This window comes from Neomonachus schauinslandi, chromosome 3 (genome assembly GCF_002201575.2).
Source record: "Neomonachus schauinslandi chromosome 3, ASM220157v2, whole genome shotgun sequence".
Lineage (NCBI taxonomy): Eukaryota > Metazoa > Chordata > Mammalia > Carnivora > Phocidae > Neomonachus > Neomonachus schauinslandi.
Window position 1 is genome coordinate 169,510,378 of NC_058405.1, and position 21,299 is coordinate 169,531,676.

The window sequence follows — 21,299 nt, forward strand, 5'->3', positions numbered from 1 at the left end:
TGGGGAATTACACTGATATTCTTCTAATGTCAAATCAACTTTGAATCCCTGGGATAAACCCCAGTTGGTCATGATATGTTACCCTTTTTTATGTATTTCTGGATTCTATTTGCTAAAATTTTGTTAAGGATTTCTGTTTCTGTGTTCATGAGGGATATGGCTATATAGTTTTCATTACAGTTCCTTTGGTTTTGGTATCAGGGTAATGCTGAACTCAATCTGTTTGGAAGCATTTTTCCCCCTTCATTTTTTCCCTAATGTTTCCTTAAATTACTTCTTCCTTGAATGTTTGACAGAATTTACAAGTGAAGTAATGTGGAGTTTTCTTTGTGGAAAGGTTTTTAACTATAATTTCAATTTCTAGAATAAATATAAGGCTATCATAGTATTTCTTTCTGAGTGAGCTTGGATAATTTCTGTGTTTCAAAGAATTTATTTCATCCACTTGAATTTATTGACATAAACTTATTCATAATATACCTGTATTATACTTCCAATGGCTATAGGAGTTTAGTGACATCCAATTTTCATTTCTGATATTGGTAAATTGAGTGTTGTGTTTTTGTACTGATTGATCTTGGCTAGAGGTTTATCTATTTTATTGATCTTTTCACAGAATCGGCCTTTGATTTCATTGATTTTTCTGTATCATTTTCCTATTTTCCCTTTAATTGATCTCTGCCTTTAAAATTATTATTTCCTTCCTTTACATTCTCTAGATTTAATTATCTCTTTTGTAATATCTTAAGGAAGCTTAGTTAATTGGTTTGAGACCTTCTTTTTTTTTTAAATATAAACACTTAATGCTATGCATTTTCCTCTAGTATCACTTCTGTTCTCATTATATTCACATTTTCTTTTATATTCTTGAACATATGGAGTATATTTATAACAACTGTTTTATCAACCTTGTCTGCTAATTTCACCATTTGGGCATTTCTGGGTCTATTTCTATTGATTGATTTTTCTACTGATTATGGGTAATATTTTCTGCCTTCTATGTATATCTGTTAATTTTTTAGTGGCATTCTGGATTTTGTGAATTTTACATTAGTAGGTTCTAGATTTTGTTGCATTTCTTTAAACTGTGGTTCATTTATTCTTGTATGCCATTATATTACTTGGAGTCAGTTCAACCTTTTTGATGTTTGCTTTAATGCTTCAAGGCAGTTCCAGAGCATGCTTTAATCTAAAGACTAATTTAGTCCCAGTATGAAAGCAATAAACTTTCTGAGGATTTTACTCAATGACCTGATGATTACAAAGTCTTTCCACATTGGCTGGAGAGAATTGACTATTCTCACTGCTGTATGAACTCCAGGAATTGTTTGGCCTTCTGCTTTCTTCCTTTTCCCAGCTGCAGGTAGCTTCTTCATACACATAGGTAGATTACTATTTAGCCAAAGAGTCAAAAGGGCTTCTGCAAAACTCCAGAGTTTTTCCGTGCAGTTTCCTCCTGATACTCCTCTATATTCTTTTTTTTTTTTAAGATTTTATTTATTTATTTGAGAGAGAGAGAATGAGAGAGCGAGCGAGTACATGAGAGGGGGGAGGGTCAGAGGGAGAAGCAGACTCCCTGCCAAGCAGGGAGCCCGATGCGGGACTCAATCCAGGGACTCCAGGATCATGACCTGAGCCAAAGGCAGTCGCTTAACCAACTGAGCCACCCAGGTGCCCACTCCTCTATATTCTATACTCCAAGAGCATTGGTCTCCATGGATTCTGATCTGTCTCCAAATCAGCAAGACTGACTGGCTCTGTTTGGGTTTCCTGTTCCTAAGCATGGCTTGGAAACTGCTTCTAGGAAGTAAGCTCGGATAATCATAGGACTCACCACGTTTGTTTTTCTACTTTCTGGAATCCTAGTCCTGCAGTACCGATTGTTCAATGTCTGAAAGTCATTTAATATATTTTGTCTGGTGTTCTAATTGTTCAGAGCAGGGGGTAAATCTGGTTCCTAATACTTCATCATGTTTGAAAGCAGAAGTTATATATGTAATTGGGTTAAATACCAAAAAAGTCATGCTAACCTTGTAAATTTTGTTACCAATACAATTCAGGTAACTGAAATGAAGTTTATTATATATAAAGTTCTATAATATGTATTACAGTAAATAATAATATATAGTATAATAAATATTCTAAGACAGAAGATAGCAGGATTAGTGTTCCCAACTATCTCAAAAGTTAATATATAGTCTCCTTTGATCTACTATCCCTCACAAAAATCCTACACTAACAAAAAGAGAAGTATCAGTATATAACCTGTCAGAAATATAGGTAGAGATTACTGAACTGACCTGAGCAATAAATTATAAATTGAAGATGCAGTAAATAAAATTTGACAGTCCTGACAATTCAATTAGAAAAAAATTTGCTAGCATTTGCTAGAATTTTCTCCATCTGTCATTATTAGGAATTAGAGATAAATACCTGCCCCTGTACTAAAACCCCCATATACCTACCCAAAAGGAAGAGCAAAGCAAATAACCATAAATAATTTTGAAGTAGGAATGTTTACCATAAATTCATAGGGTGTTATGAAGGTATATAGCACAATCAAGTCTCGTTCACTTATGTTTTCTTGAAATATGTCACTTCAAGAGTTATCCTAGTGAAACCTATAAAACAAATTACAATAGCACTAATATATGTGGTAAATGTTTTATTCTTTATATAGATGTATGTATGTTTACACATAAACATGCAAAAAACACATCTATATACAGAAAACATATTTACCATTTGTCATGATACATATAAAATCAGCAACAGCATCATGCATATAGCACATTCATTTTCCTTTAATAAAATTAAAAGCACCCACTGTCCTATATTTATAATGCAAAAAAGGGAACTTGGTATCTGATTTTACTTGACAATTGCTTACAGAATTAGAATTTAATGTGAAGAAAGATGAGCGCTGAAATATGGCACAATTGATAATTTTTTTGGTTTTAGTACCCATAAGTTATAATATCTGAATTGGTTTTCTGCTTTATTGTATGAACCCTCTATATAAACAATTTTAATGTTCTCAATCCCTGTTGTTCTCAAAAAGGATTTTTCCAGTTCGTATTCACGCTACTAGTGTATGAGAGAGCCTTTTGACCATACTCTCAAACAGAACTCTGATTAAAATAATAATTCTCTAATGTGCTAAGCCTGTGATCCTTAAATTTTAATGGGACACTGAAGCACACTCTGGGGAAGGATATTGTAAAGCAAGATAAGCATAGGGTATTTTAAATTTTTGAGGGAAATAATAATATTCAACATCCCTCAGACACCACACTAACTACTTGCTCACAATTTCAACATAGCACATTATAGTCTTTTCAATGATGTCACATCTCTGTGAAGCTAGGTTTCAGGAGTTGCAGCAACACAAAGCAGGTACTATGTAAAAATAAATGTGGAACAGGAAATGAGAGTGGAGGTATCCAGTCTACTTCCAAGATGTGGGAAGTTGTGCAGTGTCCAACAAGTGCACACTCCCATTAGTAAAAAATTGTGGCTGTTCAAGAATGAAATAAAAACATTATTTTGTCTTTCAATTTATATATATTTTCAGATTATTTTTTCAATTAATTGACAAAACCTTTTTGTTATCTATTATGTGCCATGCACCATTCAAAGAGTTGGGGATACATTAATAAATAAGACAGAGGATGTCCATGATCTCACAGAGCTTACATTCAGATGACAGTGGGGACAGACAGGCAACATGTGCATGAACAAAAAAATCCAAGATAACTGCAGATTCTGATTCAAGCTTTACAAGACTTTAAGACAGAGACAGCAAAATCGAGAATGAGTAGGGGGATGTTCTAGGTAGGGTGCTTATGGAAGGCCACTCCAAGGAGAAGCCATTTAAAGCAAATATCCGAAGGATAATGAGGCATCCATGCCAAGAACTGGGAAAGAGCTGAAGGGAGAGACTTCTAGGATCATCAGTGCAAAATCCCAAGAGTAGAAAGGAATAAAGGAACCTAGGGTGGCAAAAAACATAGAGCGAGGGATAGAGTGGTATATGATTAGACAGGAGGTGGGAAGCAGTTCCCCTATGATAGGCAGTTTGAGTTTATTAGAAGAGCAATGGAAGCCCATTAAAAGATTTTAAGCAGAGAAATCACATGATTTAAGCAGAGTTTCTAAAGAGAATTCTGGCTGCTATATCAAGAATAGATCGGAAAGCAGGAGTATGGTAGTGGGGATCATAGGCTCTTGGGGTCAGGCAAGCCAGAGTTTATATCCCAACTTTTCCTGAGTAAAAGTTGCATAAAATATGCAGATGTGGTTTTAATGGTAAGGTTTTTACTATATCAGAGCATAATTTTTTTAAAAGTACTCTCACAAAGATAATTTATACTGCTCTTAAATTTCTACATGTCTTCAAGCATTATGGAAATCTTTGTTTATTTCAGCATGATATGATCCTTTAGTTTTATTATAGTGAGCATTTTGGTGTATGGATGTGTGTATGTGTGTGGTATGTTTAAAATAAAAATCCAAATAGTATACATTGTGGGCAAAATATGAATAAAGACATTAGGTAAAAGTATAGTAACCTCAATAAGATAAAGCTTTACATAAAGAACCATACATATAATATTTAAAACTACAGATTGTGGGGATGTCAGGTAGCATCTCTCTTATTTATCTGTTTAAAAAATTTTTTTGAGTATAGTTGACACACAATGTTAAAATTAGTCTCAAGTGTACAACATAATGAATGATTCAATTTCTCTCTACATTATGCTATGCTCACCCTCTTTAAATCTGACTTTCCTTATCTGTAAAATAAGGCCCTCAAAATAGTGCTTGTCTATTAACTTTTATTTTTGTAATGGACTGACATTTATCATTTACTAGGAAATACGTATAACCACCATTGACCTCTACAAATCTTAAACTAACTTTCTAGTTAATGCAAGAATGTCCAACTGAACATTCCTTCATTTGATACAGTTTAAGGGATGCAGATGCAAAACAGATTAAGATCTCTTCTTTGAGATGCTGAACTTAGGATTTTTCATTCTTATTTATATACTTATCATCATGTTTCTGAACAAACTAAAGGGATTACCACTCTGATAGATGATTTATGATACTCTAAATAAAGATTTAATTATCTTCTAAATATGTATTATAGGATTATAATGAATGATATTGGTTTTTATATACCTCATTTGTAAGGTTTTTTTTTTGTTTTTTGTTTTACCATTTGGGAGTTTTCTTACAAGATTTGGCAAGACAGCACAGGTTGTGGATGAACAGGTTTTTTTGACTCACATACACGGATCAAGTAGGAAAAATAAAAGGAGAGGGTGGAGGTTAGCCTACCAAAAAAAAAAAAAAAACCCCCAAAAAAACAAAACAAAACAACAGTGTGATGTGCCCTTTTGGACACTGAGTAATGAAGCTGGCATGTTGCCCTTCCACTTCTGCCATGAGTTCAAGAGTGCCAGGCCCACAGACTCAGGGACGTGGAAGAGAAAATATGAAATGGCCACAAATTCAGACTGTCCACATCAACATCCACGCAGGGTACAAAACTGTGCTAGTCAATTTGTAATGAGGACAATGTCTGTAGAAAACTGGGAAGAATGAGAAATAGCTCCACGATCCTTGCCTATTTCTTTAGAATTCCTAACAGAGAAAGGTAAGAAGGAAAGGTTCCAGCAGTAAACTGATCTAAGAATGCACCAAAGTCAAGTACTACATCACATGAGTACGTATTGTAAGAAGAAAGACTTCTCTTTAATAATTCCTTCTGGAGGGGCGCCTGGGTGGCTCAGTCGTTAAGCGTCTGCCTTCGGCTCAGGTCACGATCCCAGGGTCCTGGGATCGAGCCCCGCATCAGGCTCCCTGATCCGCGGGAAGCCTGCTTCTCCCTCTCCCACTCCCCCGACTTGTGCTCCCTCTCTCGCTGTGTCTCTCTCTGTCAAATAAATAAATAAAATCTTTAAAAAAAAAAAAATAATAATTCCTTCTGGAAATGTGTTTGAAATTTAAAGAAGCATGACGACTGATATTTGAAAAAAGAGATTGTGTATGCTGTTTAGAAAAATTAATTTCTGAGGGATATATAAGGTAGAGTATATAATGACTATTGGTCTGGAAAAGAAAAGCGTTCTACTTATTGGATAGAAATCACACGGATAGCCTTACCAGCTAGCTTGACTGAGGGTGGTTTTTCCCTCCTGATCATATTTCAATGGGCAGGGCCTTAAGGGTGTGTTTGAAGAGTCAGGAATGAAAATACTAATCCCATCCCCTCTCTCCAGTGTTTATTGCAAAGCATATAGAGAGGCACCACGGGCATCATTATCAGGACTTGGGTGAAATCAGCACAGCACAGTTATGCAAATCATGTGTGCAACTGACACTGCTTGTGTATTATCACTGTAATCCACCTCTATCGAGCACCTCCAGGAAGGAAAGGAGGGGTGGAGGGTGGGGAAAGTTCACACTTGGGAGATCACCCAGAAAGTGGGCCAGGTGCCAGGTCTACAATCAGGTGAAAACAGTTCCTTCTCATGGGAAGTCTGCAGGACAAATTATACTACACTTAATGCATCATCACTGTTATGAATGAGCTACACTAGATTCAATTTCTGAACCAGCATAATTTAATCCAATTTGTCTATCATTATATCGGGCCATGGAGTAGTATTTTTAAAATGGGTCTCTGACAAATCTGATAGAAAAGTCATGATGATCTTGTTTCAAAATAATGTCAGTATGAAAATAACTGATAATGATAATCTTTTAGCCAAGTACCTAATTTTCAGACATGTTTTACTCTTCGCTCATTTCACAATCAAATTGTTAACATTCAAAGGTCTATAACCTGCAGCAATTCCATGTTATACAAATAATTTTGTATGTATACAAACTAATGGTACTTATTTACATACTTTTTTCTGGCAGTCACCTCAAAAAATGAAGCAATACTGAAGCGAACATTTAAGGACTGGGGGAAAATCTATGGAAAAGACAGTAGAAGGCAAAAGGAGACATAAGAGGGAAAGATAATTTAATAAAACAAGATGGAGAGCAATTACAAAGGCTATATGCACTTTAGAATCCCTTCTAGTTTATGGAATTCCTGATCAGTCCACAATTAAAGGAAATGATGTGGCTGCGGTAGTGAATCCCGTAGCAAGACATGACAATATATTTGAAAGCATTTCATTCTTATGGTGAATTAACAGACTGTCCCATGTGAGAAGACTTAAAACTAGAGCATTTGACATTAAGTTGTTTCTTTAATAATATGGTCAAAGGTTAGCTCTGTCTCACTCCAAGCCAGATACTACTTTTGAGCTTTATTTTTAAGAATTTGAAGATGAGGAGTTATCTCCTCTTAGCAGTTTCTCTCAGAGGATGTAGTTTAAACTTTAAAAATGCCTGTTGGTTGGTTAACATTCTACTAAAGGTGAATGTTCAAATATATTCAAAAACAGGCAGAGTCATATATTATAGATATTTTCTCATAATAGTTAAAAGCATAACTGAATAAAAGAGTTAAAAATAAGGGAAAATGTGTAAATGAATTTGTGGCAGTGCAGTATTTAACTGATAATGTTTTCAAAAAATCAATACTGGGAATTAATACAAGTATTCAATACTTCTGAGCTATTTTTATGGGAAAAATATAGTCCTTGGGATTACAGGGTCTTGAAAAATAAAAAGACAGTCCTTGTATAATAGAATTAAAAAATGTACAGCGAGGGGGAAGTTATTGTTTTTTTTAACAGATGGATATTTATATGGTACATCTGATCCAGTTGCTTTTTATAGGACTATTAAAATAGTTTTAAACTGACAATTAGACACAAAGCACAAATTTCTTAGGCTAAAAATTGTCCAACACTGAATAGGTTACAAAGTAATATTGTAAAAATCAACATCCCTAAGGTGTTCGTAAATAAGCCAGATATCTGTTTAGAATAACATAGGCTTATTGACCCTACGTAAAAAGATGAAGACTTCATGACACTGGAAGTTTCTTCAAACAGCTCTAACTCCAGGGTTATGTGATATATCTGCATATATACAGATATATGTACAGATATGGATGATACAAACATATCATGTAACCTAATTTTATCAAGTATTTATTTTTAGATGATATATCCAAATAAAGAATTATATAATAAGTACTGGTTTAAGTGAAAGCTAAGGTTTTCCTCAGAATATTATACGTAAGTCTTATTGAAAACCAAAGGAATTATTTTTTTAAAAATGAGAAGAACAAAAACAAAAAGCAATTTTGGGGCACCTGGGTGGTTCAGTAGGTTAAGTGGCCGACTCTGGATTTGGGCTCAGGTCATGATCTCAGGGTCCTGGGATCAGAGCCCTGCATTGGGCTTTGTGCGCAGCACGGAGTCTGCTTGAGGATTTTCTCTCTCTCCCTCTCACTTTGCCCTTCCCCTCCGGCCCGCTCACTCTCATAAATAAATCTTTAAAAAAAATAAATTCTTACACTTCTCTGCTTACTCAAAGATATTTTATTTAAATATCTCTGGATAATACTTTAGTGTTACAACAAGCAAGCATCTTTGAAAATATCTGAGTGTTAAGGAATATTTGTTTTTTTTTAGAATATAAGAGAGAATAAATTTCCTTGGGACATTAGGATTTTTCATTTTCATAGTTTTTTTTTTCATTTTCATAGTTTTTAAAAGATTCCATTTTTAAGCGATAAATAATTTTTGTAATAATCTGAATCCAGTACAATTCTATGGACACCTGAATTTTAAATACGGCATAAAAACATTTGAGACTGTGAGAGAGATATTCTTACTTTTTCTTCCTTGCAGTTTATAGGTAACAATTTATAATGTATATATACTATACAAATTTCCATATATTAAAAATAATCTTCTATCCTGTTTTAAATATTTAATTTGGACGCATTACAGTATGTGACACATATACCTGAAATGCTAATTAGAAAAAAATATGCAATTCTAGTTCCTCCTAGATTAAAAAAAAATAACAAGTATGCTAAGTATTATTTTGATTAGTAGGGGTCCAAGACTTAACTGAAACACTATTTCCCCAGTGTATTGGGTATAATAAAGACAATTAAAAGGAGCAATATATAACGTATGAAGCACACTAATCAAATTTCTAGGAATGAAAGGACTATAATTACTTGTTAAACTAAAAATCTAAGAGACAAAACTAAAAAAAAATCATTTTTTTGTAGCAGGAGTACTGATTTACTGATTCATCATTAAAAACTCACATAATATTTTAAATGTCATATGTTATAAATTTACATTAAGCAAATCAGATAATTTGGTAAATCTTAAGATTAAATGATAGTGTTTTAAGTATAAACCAGTAGCTTTTATTTTCCTATACCCTTATAATGTATACAAGAGTGTAGATTATTTTCTCACTGGGCCAAAAAATTTGACTGTGATCTTCAGCTGATATATCGCTGATGATACATTCCAATTCTTTATTTCTCTCTCCTTCCCATTCCCTCCCACTCCCTCTTAGAATGTCATTTAAATTTCACATGTTAAAAAGATGTTTTTTTTTTTTTTTCTTTCTCAGCCAGTCATTTTGTTTTGAGTGTTACAAAAAGCAAAAGTAGAAAGAGGGTTTCATTTGCTAGATATGTTTAAATTTAGCCAACATATTGCAATAAAATAAAGCAATTCTAATGAAATATCCAGCATCAAGACAAGTAGGATAGCTCTAAATAACCCATAATAAATGAAAATGGTTTTAAAAAACATCACACACTGATGATTGCTATACAAACTAAACTTAGATTCTGTCATTTCACCTTTTTCTTTTTTCGTGAATGGACACTATTTCAGAAATAGGATACATCACTGCTATAACCGAAGCAAGAAAGGTTATGATTTCTTCTGTTATTATCTTAAGAAGTGGGGAATAAAATATGGGAGTTACTGACAAAAATTATCTGCTACCGAAAAAAGCCTTATCATATTAATGATATGTTTCCGTAAGTAATAAAATTATACTATTCAAAAATTGTTAGAAAATGAACATTTCCATGGCAAATACTGCTAAACACTACTGAAGTATTATTATTCTTTAAGGGGTTCTGATTTATTATCTGTAAAACTGGACATCCTTCCAATTTTAAAAAAATGTTATCAATGATTGTAATAAAAATTTAAAGCATTCAATCAAATCAAGTAACCAGGGTTTTGTAAACTAAAACCCATTTTCTATGCCAGTGTAAAAAATATTATTCAGGTACTAATTAGCAACGTTGAGGGAGGGAAAATTCAACATTGTTTTACACTTTTGTTGGTGTTCAGCACAACAGATGGGGCTTTGTAAAAAGTACTTTTAAATGGGAATGTGTTTTAAGTAAACTTCTGCATACCTGGAGCTAAAAGTACAAAATCAGAAACTGTCTATATCAAGGCTATCTCTTAAATATAGGTTAGCAGATAGTTGCAGAGAAGTAATAGTGGTGCTCTGAGGATCACTGGAAAAACTTAAAACCTATTCCATTTTTTGCAAATCTATCTGAAAGTTAAACCACAGCAAACTATAAGAAAAAAAGTGGGGGTGGGGACCACTCTTTTACTCTTCAAGATTTGGTTGTAGTGAATAATCAGCAGCCAAGTTCAGGGAGAAAAGATAATACATTGTATTTAGCATCACATAATATTGGGAGCATGGGGAGATTTAAAGACCAAATTAAGTGACTTGACAAAGTCATATAAATAATTTGCACTGAGCCCATTCCAAACTCAGATGTTTTGACCTCTTCTAAATGTACTTTTTTTTGTTATTTTGAGTTAATAAAGTTTTATAGAATAAACATATGGGGATGTATCATTTATCCCATAACATAGATTTTGGAGTTTGACGGTCTTGGTGTGACTCTAGGCTCTGGCAGTGAGACCTCTCTGAGCCTCAGTCTCTTCACCTGTAAAATAAAAATAATAACAGCAAAAAGCTCTCTTGACTGACTGCTTCTTCCTGAAACACTGAATTCCTGGTGCTTGTAGCCCCCTCTTTGCATGCCCCCACATAAACACTTTTAGTGGTTGAATTAGAGAGTCACTAAGAGTCAGTTTAGTTCTAGCCAAACCTATTTATGCTGGCTCTACCTGCTATTATAACTATGTAAATTATTTAAATATCCATATTTCAAGGAAATAAGTACAAAAAAATTGTTTCTAAAAACTAATTTTGTCACTTTGGAAAGATTCAGTAAAGGTGAGTTGATTTAAAAAATGCTAAAGAATTAGAGGTGGGCAAAGATACTCATAAAAATTAGTGAGAAATCTTAAAAATTTAATAGAAGTCTGATGGCATCACAAGGGTCTAAGTTCTTAAAGACACTGAAAATGGAATTAGAGATGATGCATTATGTTTTTACATTTTAAAAATATAAACGTAAGGACTTCTACCAAAAAAATTTCTCATGTTGCTAGACTTACTGCTGTTAATCAATAAAATATCTAGCTTTGCTCATGTCAGATAAAAGGGCTTTAATTAAAGAAATAATCCTTGGGAAGTGCTTAGTGCAGTGCCCAGTGTCTAGGGAGGGCTCAAGAAATGCCAGCTATCATCTGTAAATAACCTAACTATTAGGACTATACAATCAAAACCAAGACACTACGTGGTATCCTCTGAAGTATGCAAGTAGAGTTCCAAATAGGGAATTTCAGCTTGTATGGGATCATACACGGAAAAAAGAAAGGGCTAGCATTTACTGAATATATTTTTTAAGTGTTTTTTTTTTTCATTTAACACATTAAGTGTACATCAATGCCAGGCTCTTTGTTACCAACCTAGTAGATGGAAAATTTTCAAATCCAAAATATAGGAAGCAAAGATGCAATATAAATACTATAGAACACAATAACTAACTAAAACATTGGGTAGTCATGACCCAAAGTGGGGGGAGAGGAGGAGGAAGCAAAATATTTTGTACTGATAATATTCATAAAAAACAAATAAAATCATTACATTATGCTTAATACCCTATGCTAGTAATTTTAAGCACTAGTTCCTAAATTTTACTCAATCTGTGGCATATTCTGTGTCACCTTCATAGCCATTTTCTCCCTTAGAAAGCTAATTTCTATTGGCTTTATCAGTAGGCTCTTTTGTCCTCTGGCTTCTTGTTAGCTTCAGTTAATGTGAGGCATCAGCAAGAGACTAGAGGGTGGAAAAACTGCGGTCAAGGTGCTTATTCCTTAGTCACAGGTTAGCAGGGGTACATTCCTCTACCAAAGGTCAGTGTTTAAGACCCATCTCCTACTTCTCTTAATTCTAGTGATCTCTTGATCCCTTTGTCCCTCCAGACATAAGGGTTGCTAATGGCTTCTTGCTATGGCTAGCCTTGTAGTGAGTGCTTCAACCATCCTTTGTTGGTTTCCTTTATGCCTCACTATTCTCTTGTAAATACTACGATGAATGTCTCCACATTTTTCCCATTTGAGTGTCTCATTACTCCTGTCAGGGCCTTGATTGACAATTACTGGTAGCAGGAGTGGCCCCAAGGCCTCAGAGAATCAAAATGGCATTCCAGCACTGAGTTGCTCAATTTGAAGAGAACAGAATAGCTTTCTTACTGGGGAGTTAATGGAAAACTAATTCTAGGTATTTGCTGGCAATATGATTACCCAAATTATTACTGCTGGTAGCATGTGGCCTTTACTTGCTTAAGTGACAATGGTGGTGTGTAGAGTGAAGACTGTGTACTGTGATATGGCTAATTCTGATGGTCCGAAGGATTACACAAAGGAGAAAGGACAGTTTGAAGGTCTTGAATGCTCACTTTATGTCAGAACAGAAGTTGGAATATCAAAGTCCTCTGTCAGCTTTAAAAGAGTCCTTATTTACTTAAGCCTCAGGGCAAATAAGGCTGAAAACCAACTCCAGAATCTGATTTGAAGGGTTACTGAATTGCCATACTAAATAAAATGGGCAATACCAATACAACAGGTCTTGGCAATGGACTAGTGAAACATGGAATGGTACTATCAGATCAAATACTAAAGCTCAGAATGTTGAGCCCCGAAACACTTCCAAACCACTCTTGCTGGAAGACACAGTCCTCACTCCCTACCTTTCCAACTAAGGAAACTAATGCTCCATAAATCAGCATTCCCATAAAGTCAGAAGACTTTCGATTGCTTCAGCTGAGGCAAGAACCCAATCAGAAAATGGCAGTTCTTTTCAGGACTCATTCCTATTAACTCTCATTGCCCCTAGGCTCATAATAAGTTAGATCCTAATATAACCAAAATCAAGGCCTGATCGAGGAGGTGACAGCCTATACACTGAAAGAATTGCAAAACTGCCAATTTGTATCAGCAGGAGTCCAGTTAGCATGTAAGGGAATGAATCGATTTTAAGGGTTTTATACCAAGAAGATGAACCAAAATGCTAGATTGGGCCAAATTTATCAATATATATGCATTCACCTGGATTTGAGATTTAATATATTGCCTTGAGCAAGTGGGAGTGACTGGTTAATTGAATCCTTGATTCAATGATGGCTTATTAGTAAAAAGTTGAACAAAGCAAAGAGGAAGAAGAACAAAAGCTCAAATAAGTAAGAATAATGGAAAGGATCTATTATGAATCACCCCGTTCAGCCTGCCACTTACATACTTCAGGAAGGGCCTGTGGGACACTCCCATCACCAAAGAATTACACTGGTAAGGAAAGAAGCCGCATGCTTGAAAAGCTTTATGGTAATTGTCTTCTGTAGGCTGGAGAGAACAATGAGAGATGTTGCAAATAGATCTGGCCTCCCTGATTTAAATGTATATGTGATCTCAGAGTGGCAGAGGCTCTATGGTAGGAAAAGGAGATACCAAGTCCTACCACAGATTATTAGTCTATTAGATTAGCTTTGAGTTGACACTAATCTCTGGAACCCAAAATGCCACTGTAGTCCACCAGTTCAAAGTGGGGGCATATGGAGGTCAAGATATGTATGTAGACTTTACCCAAGTCCATCTTACAGTATTGTGGGAACAAATAAACTCAGTAATGGGAAGAATCCTTATGTTGGTTCCCTGACCCATGGCTATCATGAAAAGCCAAAAACAGAGCTGTCCAATGCAAATATGAATTACACACGTAATTTTAAATTTTCTAGTGGCCACATTTTAAAAAGGTTAGGAATTAATTTTAATAGATTTTATTTAATAAGAACATATCATTTCAATATGTGGCACTAGCCACAGGAGGCTAGTTGCTACCACAGTGGAGATCACAGCCCTAGACTTAAAGATAGCAAACTAAAACTGAAAGATGTCATGGGGATTCCTACCACACACCCATTTATACTGTTTATTAGGCTAATGCAAGCTAGATGGTTCTGTGGATGCATGCAGTCTTAATCACATCAAAATGCCAACTACAGATGCAGTTCTAGCTGTAGTATCTTTACTGGCACATATTAAACTATAACATAGCCCCTGATACCAGGTATGGTGATACTGACTTAACAATTTCTTTGGAAAATAATTCCTTATCAACAGATAATCTGAAGCACTTTGCCTTCACATTGCAGGGACAGCGTACTTTTATTATCTTAGCTTAAGGCTAGGTCAACTGTTCTGTTATAATACAGTCCAAAGAAATCTTGTTCATCTTGACATCCCACAGAACATCAAGTTGGAACATTATATTCACGGTACTGACTGGACATGGTGAGCAGGAAGTAGTAAATACCTGAGATGCCTCAGTAAGATATATGCTAGAGGACAGGAGATAATTGCCCCAGAAAGTTCAGAGAAGCACAGCATTAGTGAAATGTTATGGGTTTGGTGGTCGAGACATGTTGAATTAGGTCCTCTATAATAAATGAAAATGGTTGCGCTTTGCACATTTCACCATGAAGAAGGAGGCAAAGTTTGTATGCTGCTGTGATGTATGTGCTAGGTGCCCAAGGGAAGACTCTTTCCACCAGGGATCAGAGTTCTGGAACTGTCATACTGGACTATTCCCTGGCTATCTGGGGCATCTCAAGCTGCTAAACTAAGAGGGACAGAAGTGGGCTATTGGTTGGTAACTTTTCCAGACTACGAAGATGGTTTTGGATTGTTGCTATGTTTGGAACTCAGGAGATTCACTGGGGTACCTCTTTTAAAAAATGTGCCCAATAATCCTGGTTACTGAAAAATTGCAGTAATCCAAGGAAAACAGGACCATCAAATCCTCAGAATTTATAGAAATTAAGGTCTGGGTCACTCATCAGATAAAGAATCCTGTTCAGCCCCGGTGCTAAAAAAGAGGGTGAGAGTAAGGGAAAGATGGATTTGGTAGCAGAAGAAGAAAGCTATAATGATCAATTTGGGCTTTCTGAACAAATTGGAGAGGCACGGACTTTAGCAGCTATGTTTTATGCTGTATCTATTACAAAAAGCATTGGCAATGGCAAATATTTTAGGTTATAGTTAGAACTATAACTGAATTCATATCACCTGTTGATGCAGTAGCTGGATGACACCCTCCTCACTCGCATTGCTCCATTAAACTCTCTTTAATTAGCCAGCAAATTGCAAAATAATAGCATGATTGCAATTACAGGGTCCATATCTTTATTTTTTTGAACCTCAAAGTAGCAGTATATTTATTTACAAAATATGCAATTTCACAGAAACAGCTTCACTATACACACAAACTTGATAATTACACAGAACCATGTAAGTGTTGTCAAGTGTCTGGCCTGGTGAAAGCCAATGGGAATGGCCTACTTTTGGAGTAGCGTATTTCTCATTCCTCACTTCATTAGCCACCAACCAGGAACCTCTAATGAGTCATAACTAATTTGCAAAAAAAATGATGATTGCAACTGCCCAGTTCAATAGAAACAAAAACCAAGATGTCGTCTTAGACACCACCCACACGGATGGATGTGTTAAAAGAACAAAAAGGAAATCAAGGCAACACAAACTGAGTTATCAAAAGCCTTCCAGAGAGGTTGAGCTTTGAAGGCATTGAACCTTCTAAGGGCAATATAGCAATCCCAGGTAAAGTAACAATTGTACATTAAACTATGATATTAAAAGTAACACAACTTTGTAAAGAATGAAATAAATGTTTAAAGTTATATTTTTTCCTCAACTTCATGTAATAGATAATGTTCATGAAAATTTATGCTTTATACAATCCATGGTCAATTCAATAATGCTTTAATAAGCCAGAGTACATGGCTAGCTAAAGGAATTAACTGTCACATCTTAAAAACATCCTTCAATAAAGAATAATTTTTATAATAAAGATGTAATTTTCATAGCATGATTTAAAATAAAATATGTCATAGTTGGAAATAAGGGAATTGCTTTGAATCAAGGACGAAAGTAACTATATATACTTAAAATATTTTGTATTTATATTTGCATTCATTTCATTTTTCTATAACTGCTCCAAATTTACAAGTTAATGTCTAAAATAGTTTACACATTTCACATTCATGTTCAAAACCAAGTAAAGCCTTAAGGATTAATAGGGAAAATGTAAAAAAAAGATAATACAAGCATTACCTCACAATCCACAGCACTCTCTAATACAATTTGTCAATGTAGATGAAAATATCACTTCCATCATATCTTCATATTAAAATTAAATTTTAATATGTCATTATGGACAGAAGGAGGATATAAAACTGGCTTGAGAGTATTCTATATTAATTTTCCACCTTTCACTTCTTGGTTATGGCAATTCATGCTAAAAGTCAAATGAGATTCATTCAGATTTCTAATCATTCTTGCTCTTTTATGTACTATATTCTAGCATTTTAAAAGTATCACACTTATTCTAGATTTTTTAATGATGATTTATGAAGAGAGAAAAGTTCAGAGAAAATCCAATGACTATATTTTGAGAGTTAAAGAAACAAGGTGCGTTTAAATGAAATATAAAATACTCTAACAGCCAATTTTCTAATGAGCATAATATTTTCAAGTTTAAAAATAGCGACATTTGATTTCCCACTGAGGTCCCAGCCTGGGCACTGTATCAGTTGAAAAATATCACAGCTTTCATCTCCTCTATGATAATATTAGCATGTAACTATGATATTTTACTAGATTTTCCATTATCCTGGATTAACCATAATTACTGAATTAATAATTATAAAATTAAAAATCATAGAGAATCTACAGAGCAGTTGTCTCCTTACTTCAAGAGCTTGAAATAAGAGACTCTTCCATTGACGGTGCTACTTTTTGCCAAGTCTGTAAGTCTAAAAAAAGGAAGGGCCATATGCATCTTGCAAAATTTATCAGTTATTCAATGTACACAAAAATATTGTCTAGCTCATTCCTAGCTATGTACCAAAGCTGTAAGTTATTCTGTATTATTCTATAACGCTTTCCTGAATTCTTATATTTTAGCTTTTTTCTCAAAGAGTCAGTGACACTTACCAGAGTGGGTCCTGAGGTGTCCTGTGAGGGCGTCCCTTCTTCTACAGGCATAGCTACAAAAAGGACATTTGAACGGCTTCTCTCCAGAGTGTAACTTTATGTGTCTCAAAAGGTTGCCCTTCTGAGTGAAAGAAGCTCCACACTGGTTACAGTGGAAGGGACGTTCACCTGCCGAAAGGAAAAGAGGTAGGAAAGATCAAGTAGGTTATGTGGAAGGGACTGATCTGTACACTATTAACTGGTTCCAGTTCTCTGTGCTGAGAATATTCTTCTCCCCCTTTAGACTTCTAAACCTTTATCTTCCTAAAATTTGCTAATACTGAAGCCTTCAACTTTAGGTCAAGTGCAGATTCCTCTCTTCAGATAAATTTTACAGGATTCCTGTCACTGACTCAAAAGAATCAGCAATAGCATTGACCACTGTTTGAACAACTAAGTGCCATCACTTTACTCACTTTACTGGTAGCTTTACATAGAATATTTCAAACCTTATAATGATATTACTAATTAGGCATCTATAATTTCAGTTTGCAAATGAAGAACTTGAAGTTCAAGTATCAAGGTATCTGATAGTTACAGAGCTAATAAGTACTTAAACTGATATGAATCTTGCTCTATTGTACCATGCTATCTCTTTTAAAATTACAGAAATTTTGAATTTGACTTGGAAGGGATCTTTAGTCTAATTCTCTGATTTAGCTGATAATTCTCTTTCCGGGTGCCAGGTTACAAAGTTCATCATCACAAAATCTCCCAAAATTAGCCCAGGCCCAGGTCTCATTCCTAGTCACTAACAGTGAAAGCTTTGGCAAAATTTCCTGATATAAACAGGGAAAATCCAAAGAAAATTATTCATCCAGATATTTCCTGTATATTCTTTTTGTTGTGAAAATAATTTGAAACATTTTCTCTTTTTTCCTATTATTGGATACTGCTATAAAACTGTTTAAGCCAGAATTATCAGTCTATTGTCATCAACTGGCTGTCACCAAGGTCACTGAACATAAAAATGTGTAATTGGGGAAGCAGTAAAATTAGCAAGTAGGGTCAAACCATGAAGAAAAAACTATCATTTTAAGTTTGCTGATCTCTAAAGATATTCATGAACTAAACTATAAATTAATATATAAATAGTACAAAATAGTAAAGCTCAAAATTTAGGATGGAAATAAAATATTTTAAAAATTCACTTTTGGTTTAACGGGACTATTTCTGTACTTGAGGTTAGATGAAGATTATAATTTTAATACTTAAACATTTATACTGAATTCTCATGTTTTATATCTTTAACTGAAACATTTGAAAATAGTGAATAATGAAACCTCAAATATTTTGGGGAGGCTTTTAATTAATGCAAACTCAATGATTCTTTCTATTAAAGGAAGCCAGGAGTCATAAAGAAGATAAACTGGCCATTTTCTTGCAGTTGCCACTGCACATTCTATCATACAGATTTGTTATAAAACCTAAAGAAATTAAAAATTGATACATCAGGTGTGTCTCAAATTCTGTACTACTTGATCATTTTGGAACTTTATGAGATACATACCCCAAAAAATGTAATTTGTGTGTTCGTTTAGCAGGGCTAAAGGTTTTTGTTACAAAATCTGGAGATCTGAACTACATTTACAAAAAGTCCTTGTACTAGTGTATTAAGTTGAAAAAAAATTATGTTAAAGTTACCTTAAATTTGATCTTATTTCACTTGTTTGATTCATTTGATGAAACTGACAAATTAAATCAACACTAAATACAGCTTAAGAGAGAAATACTTTACTGAAAAACCCCTTATATGAAGTCTTACAAACTTGGTAAATCTTTACACACACACACACACACACACACAACTTAATTTGTTGACTTTTTTTTTTCCAATGAAATAGCAGTCTATAGCTCTTTAAAATCAGGAATTTCTACTCCCCACCCCTGCCATGGAATTATTAATAAAAAAGAAGGATGCACTTTCTTCATGAGAATTTTTATACCGTAGGAAAATAGCAAATGCAAATTATACTTTTCACTCCAAATACTTGATTTTACTTTTGAAATCTATGTAGGGTCTTCCAGGCAAGTAACAAATCAGTATGTAATAACTTTAAAATGAATTAAATTAGTTTGGTGAATAAAAACATTTGAAATCATGTTTGCCTTTAGAAAATACTCCTGTAACACGCTTAGATTTTCATTAAGCCTCCTAAAATTGAAATATTTAAAAATTCCTAATTTAGAGTACTGAATTTGTCATACCAAGTAATGCTAATCAAAAAAGAAAAAATAATAAGGATAACTCTCTTTAAAAAGAATTTTAAAATTCATCTAATTGAGTTTATGAGACTAATGACAGGGTAATTTTGTTTTTACATTTACAAAATATTCCAGATATCTTCAAATATTTTTTAATAGAATTACTTCTGAATTTATATGATCATCCTTAAAGAGGCAGGAGAAATGAAAAGGGGTCTAGGTATATCAGGAAATACTGTCTGTCACTGAGTGTGTCTTAGTGTGGAGACATTTGCTAACTATATTCCCATGGCCATGGGAAATAAAGAAAGGCATGATGAAGGTTAACAAACCATGTTCCTGTTTTTGATAAGAGGAAAGGGGCAATGATAATAATGTACTTTGATTTCAGCTGATGAAGCTTTGAGAAATATTGATCTGCTTTACATGAATTAAATCTTGAATTGGGATTATGAGATACATGTAAAATGAGCTGATATTTAAGTAAAAGGTTCATATATTGTGTTGTGACTTGAAACAATGCATCTCAATTATTTTTTAAATAATTTGCTTTTTCTTTAACAAATAGGCTGAATCAACTAGTCCTTTTCGAGTAAGTTTAGACTTTGCCTAAAAAAATATATTAATCATGTTCTTATTCAGAAATAAAGAAAAGCAAACTTCACGAAAACACCACAAATGTACTAAATACACTATACAGTATAATCCAATTGAAAAAATCAAATAGGTTATTGTATCTGTGATAACTAATTCCCCCATGGGTGGGTACAAAAGTCTGGATCAACAACTCTGAATCCAGGAGAACAATTAATATGTGGCCATGCTATCATTCCTTTCCATTCTTAATCTGCTTCTTGTTTTGTTTTGGTTAGATTTTTTATAAAAAAATCTGCTCAAGGACCTTTTTTAGTTATTCCCAGAATGAAGTTATCTATTCTTATTTTGAAATAAATTATATTTCATTATTTTATGTACTTTCATAAACACATATTTCTAGATCTGTTTAAATATTCAACTGAAATACAAGTATACATGCATCAGTTTGCTTTGATGAATCAAAGACAGGGTGTTCCTGTGTTGGATGGAGCAACCACCTACAAATAAGAAAAATTCCAAGTATTTGTTGAGAAGACCTTGGAGCAAAAGAATGGTTCCATAAAGCTACAATATACACAGAGTTACAAAGATGGGAGTACTCTACTCCAAAGAAGGGCAAAGTTAAGGATAGTCTATATTTATAATGGTCCACATCAATTCGTGTTTAAGCAAGAATTGATTTACTACCCCTACTTCTTTTATTCTGCCTGTATCACAGTGAAGAGTGCCTGGAGTATCCGATGACAATATTACCTGATTACCTACTAGAGTAGCAACACCAAGAAATAAATAACACCAACCCATTTCTAAGACACTAGAATTGGCACTTTAGTAGAGTTTGAAAGAAAAAGAAGTGAATTAGATACGATACTCCACACGTCATGTTAGTAAACTGGGTGGTTGTTGTGTATATTTTTATACTATTAATTTTATATTGGATATTCTATGACACACAAACATGTTTCCCAAAAGCTTTATAAGGATTTAAGACAGTGCCTTTTAAACTAGCTATAAATAATTGGTGAGAGGGGGGAATTCTGAAATGAAGAC

General features: G+C 34.1%; 1 protein-coding gene across 3 annotated transcripts in view; it reads right to left on the reverse strand.

The window, feature by feature from the left end:
* Window positions 1-21,299, reverse strand: part of IKZF2 (IKAROS family zinc finger 2) — a 141,571-nt gene that overhangs the window by 22,868 nt on the left and 97,404 nt on the right. For all 3 annotated transcript variants that reach the window (XM_021702901.2, XM_044913395.1, XM_021702902.2), the window contains exon 4: window positions 17,409-17,576. In XM_021702901.2, the coding sequence (XP_021558576.1) occupies window positions 17,409-17,576 (168 nt within the window). The remainder of the gene's footprint in view (window positions 1-17,408; window positions 17,577-21,299) is intronic.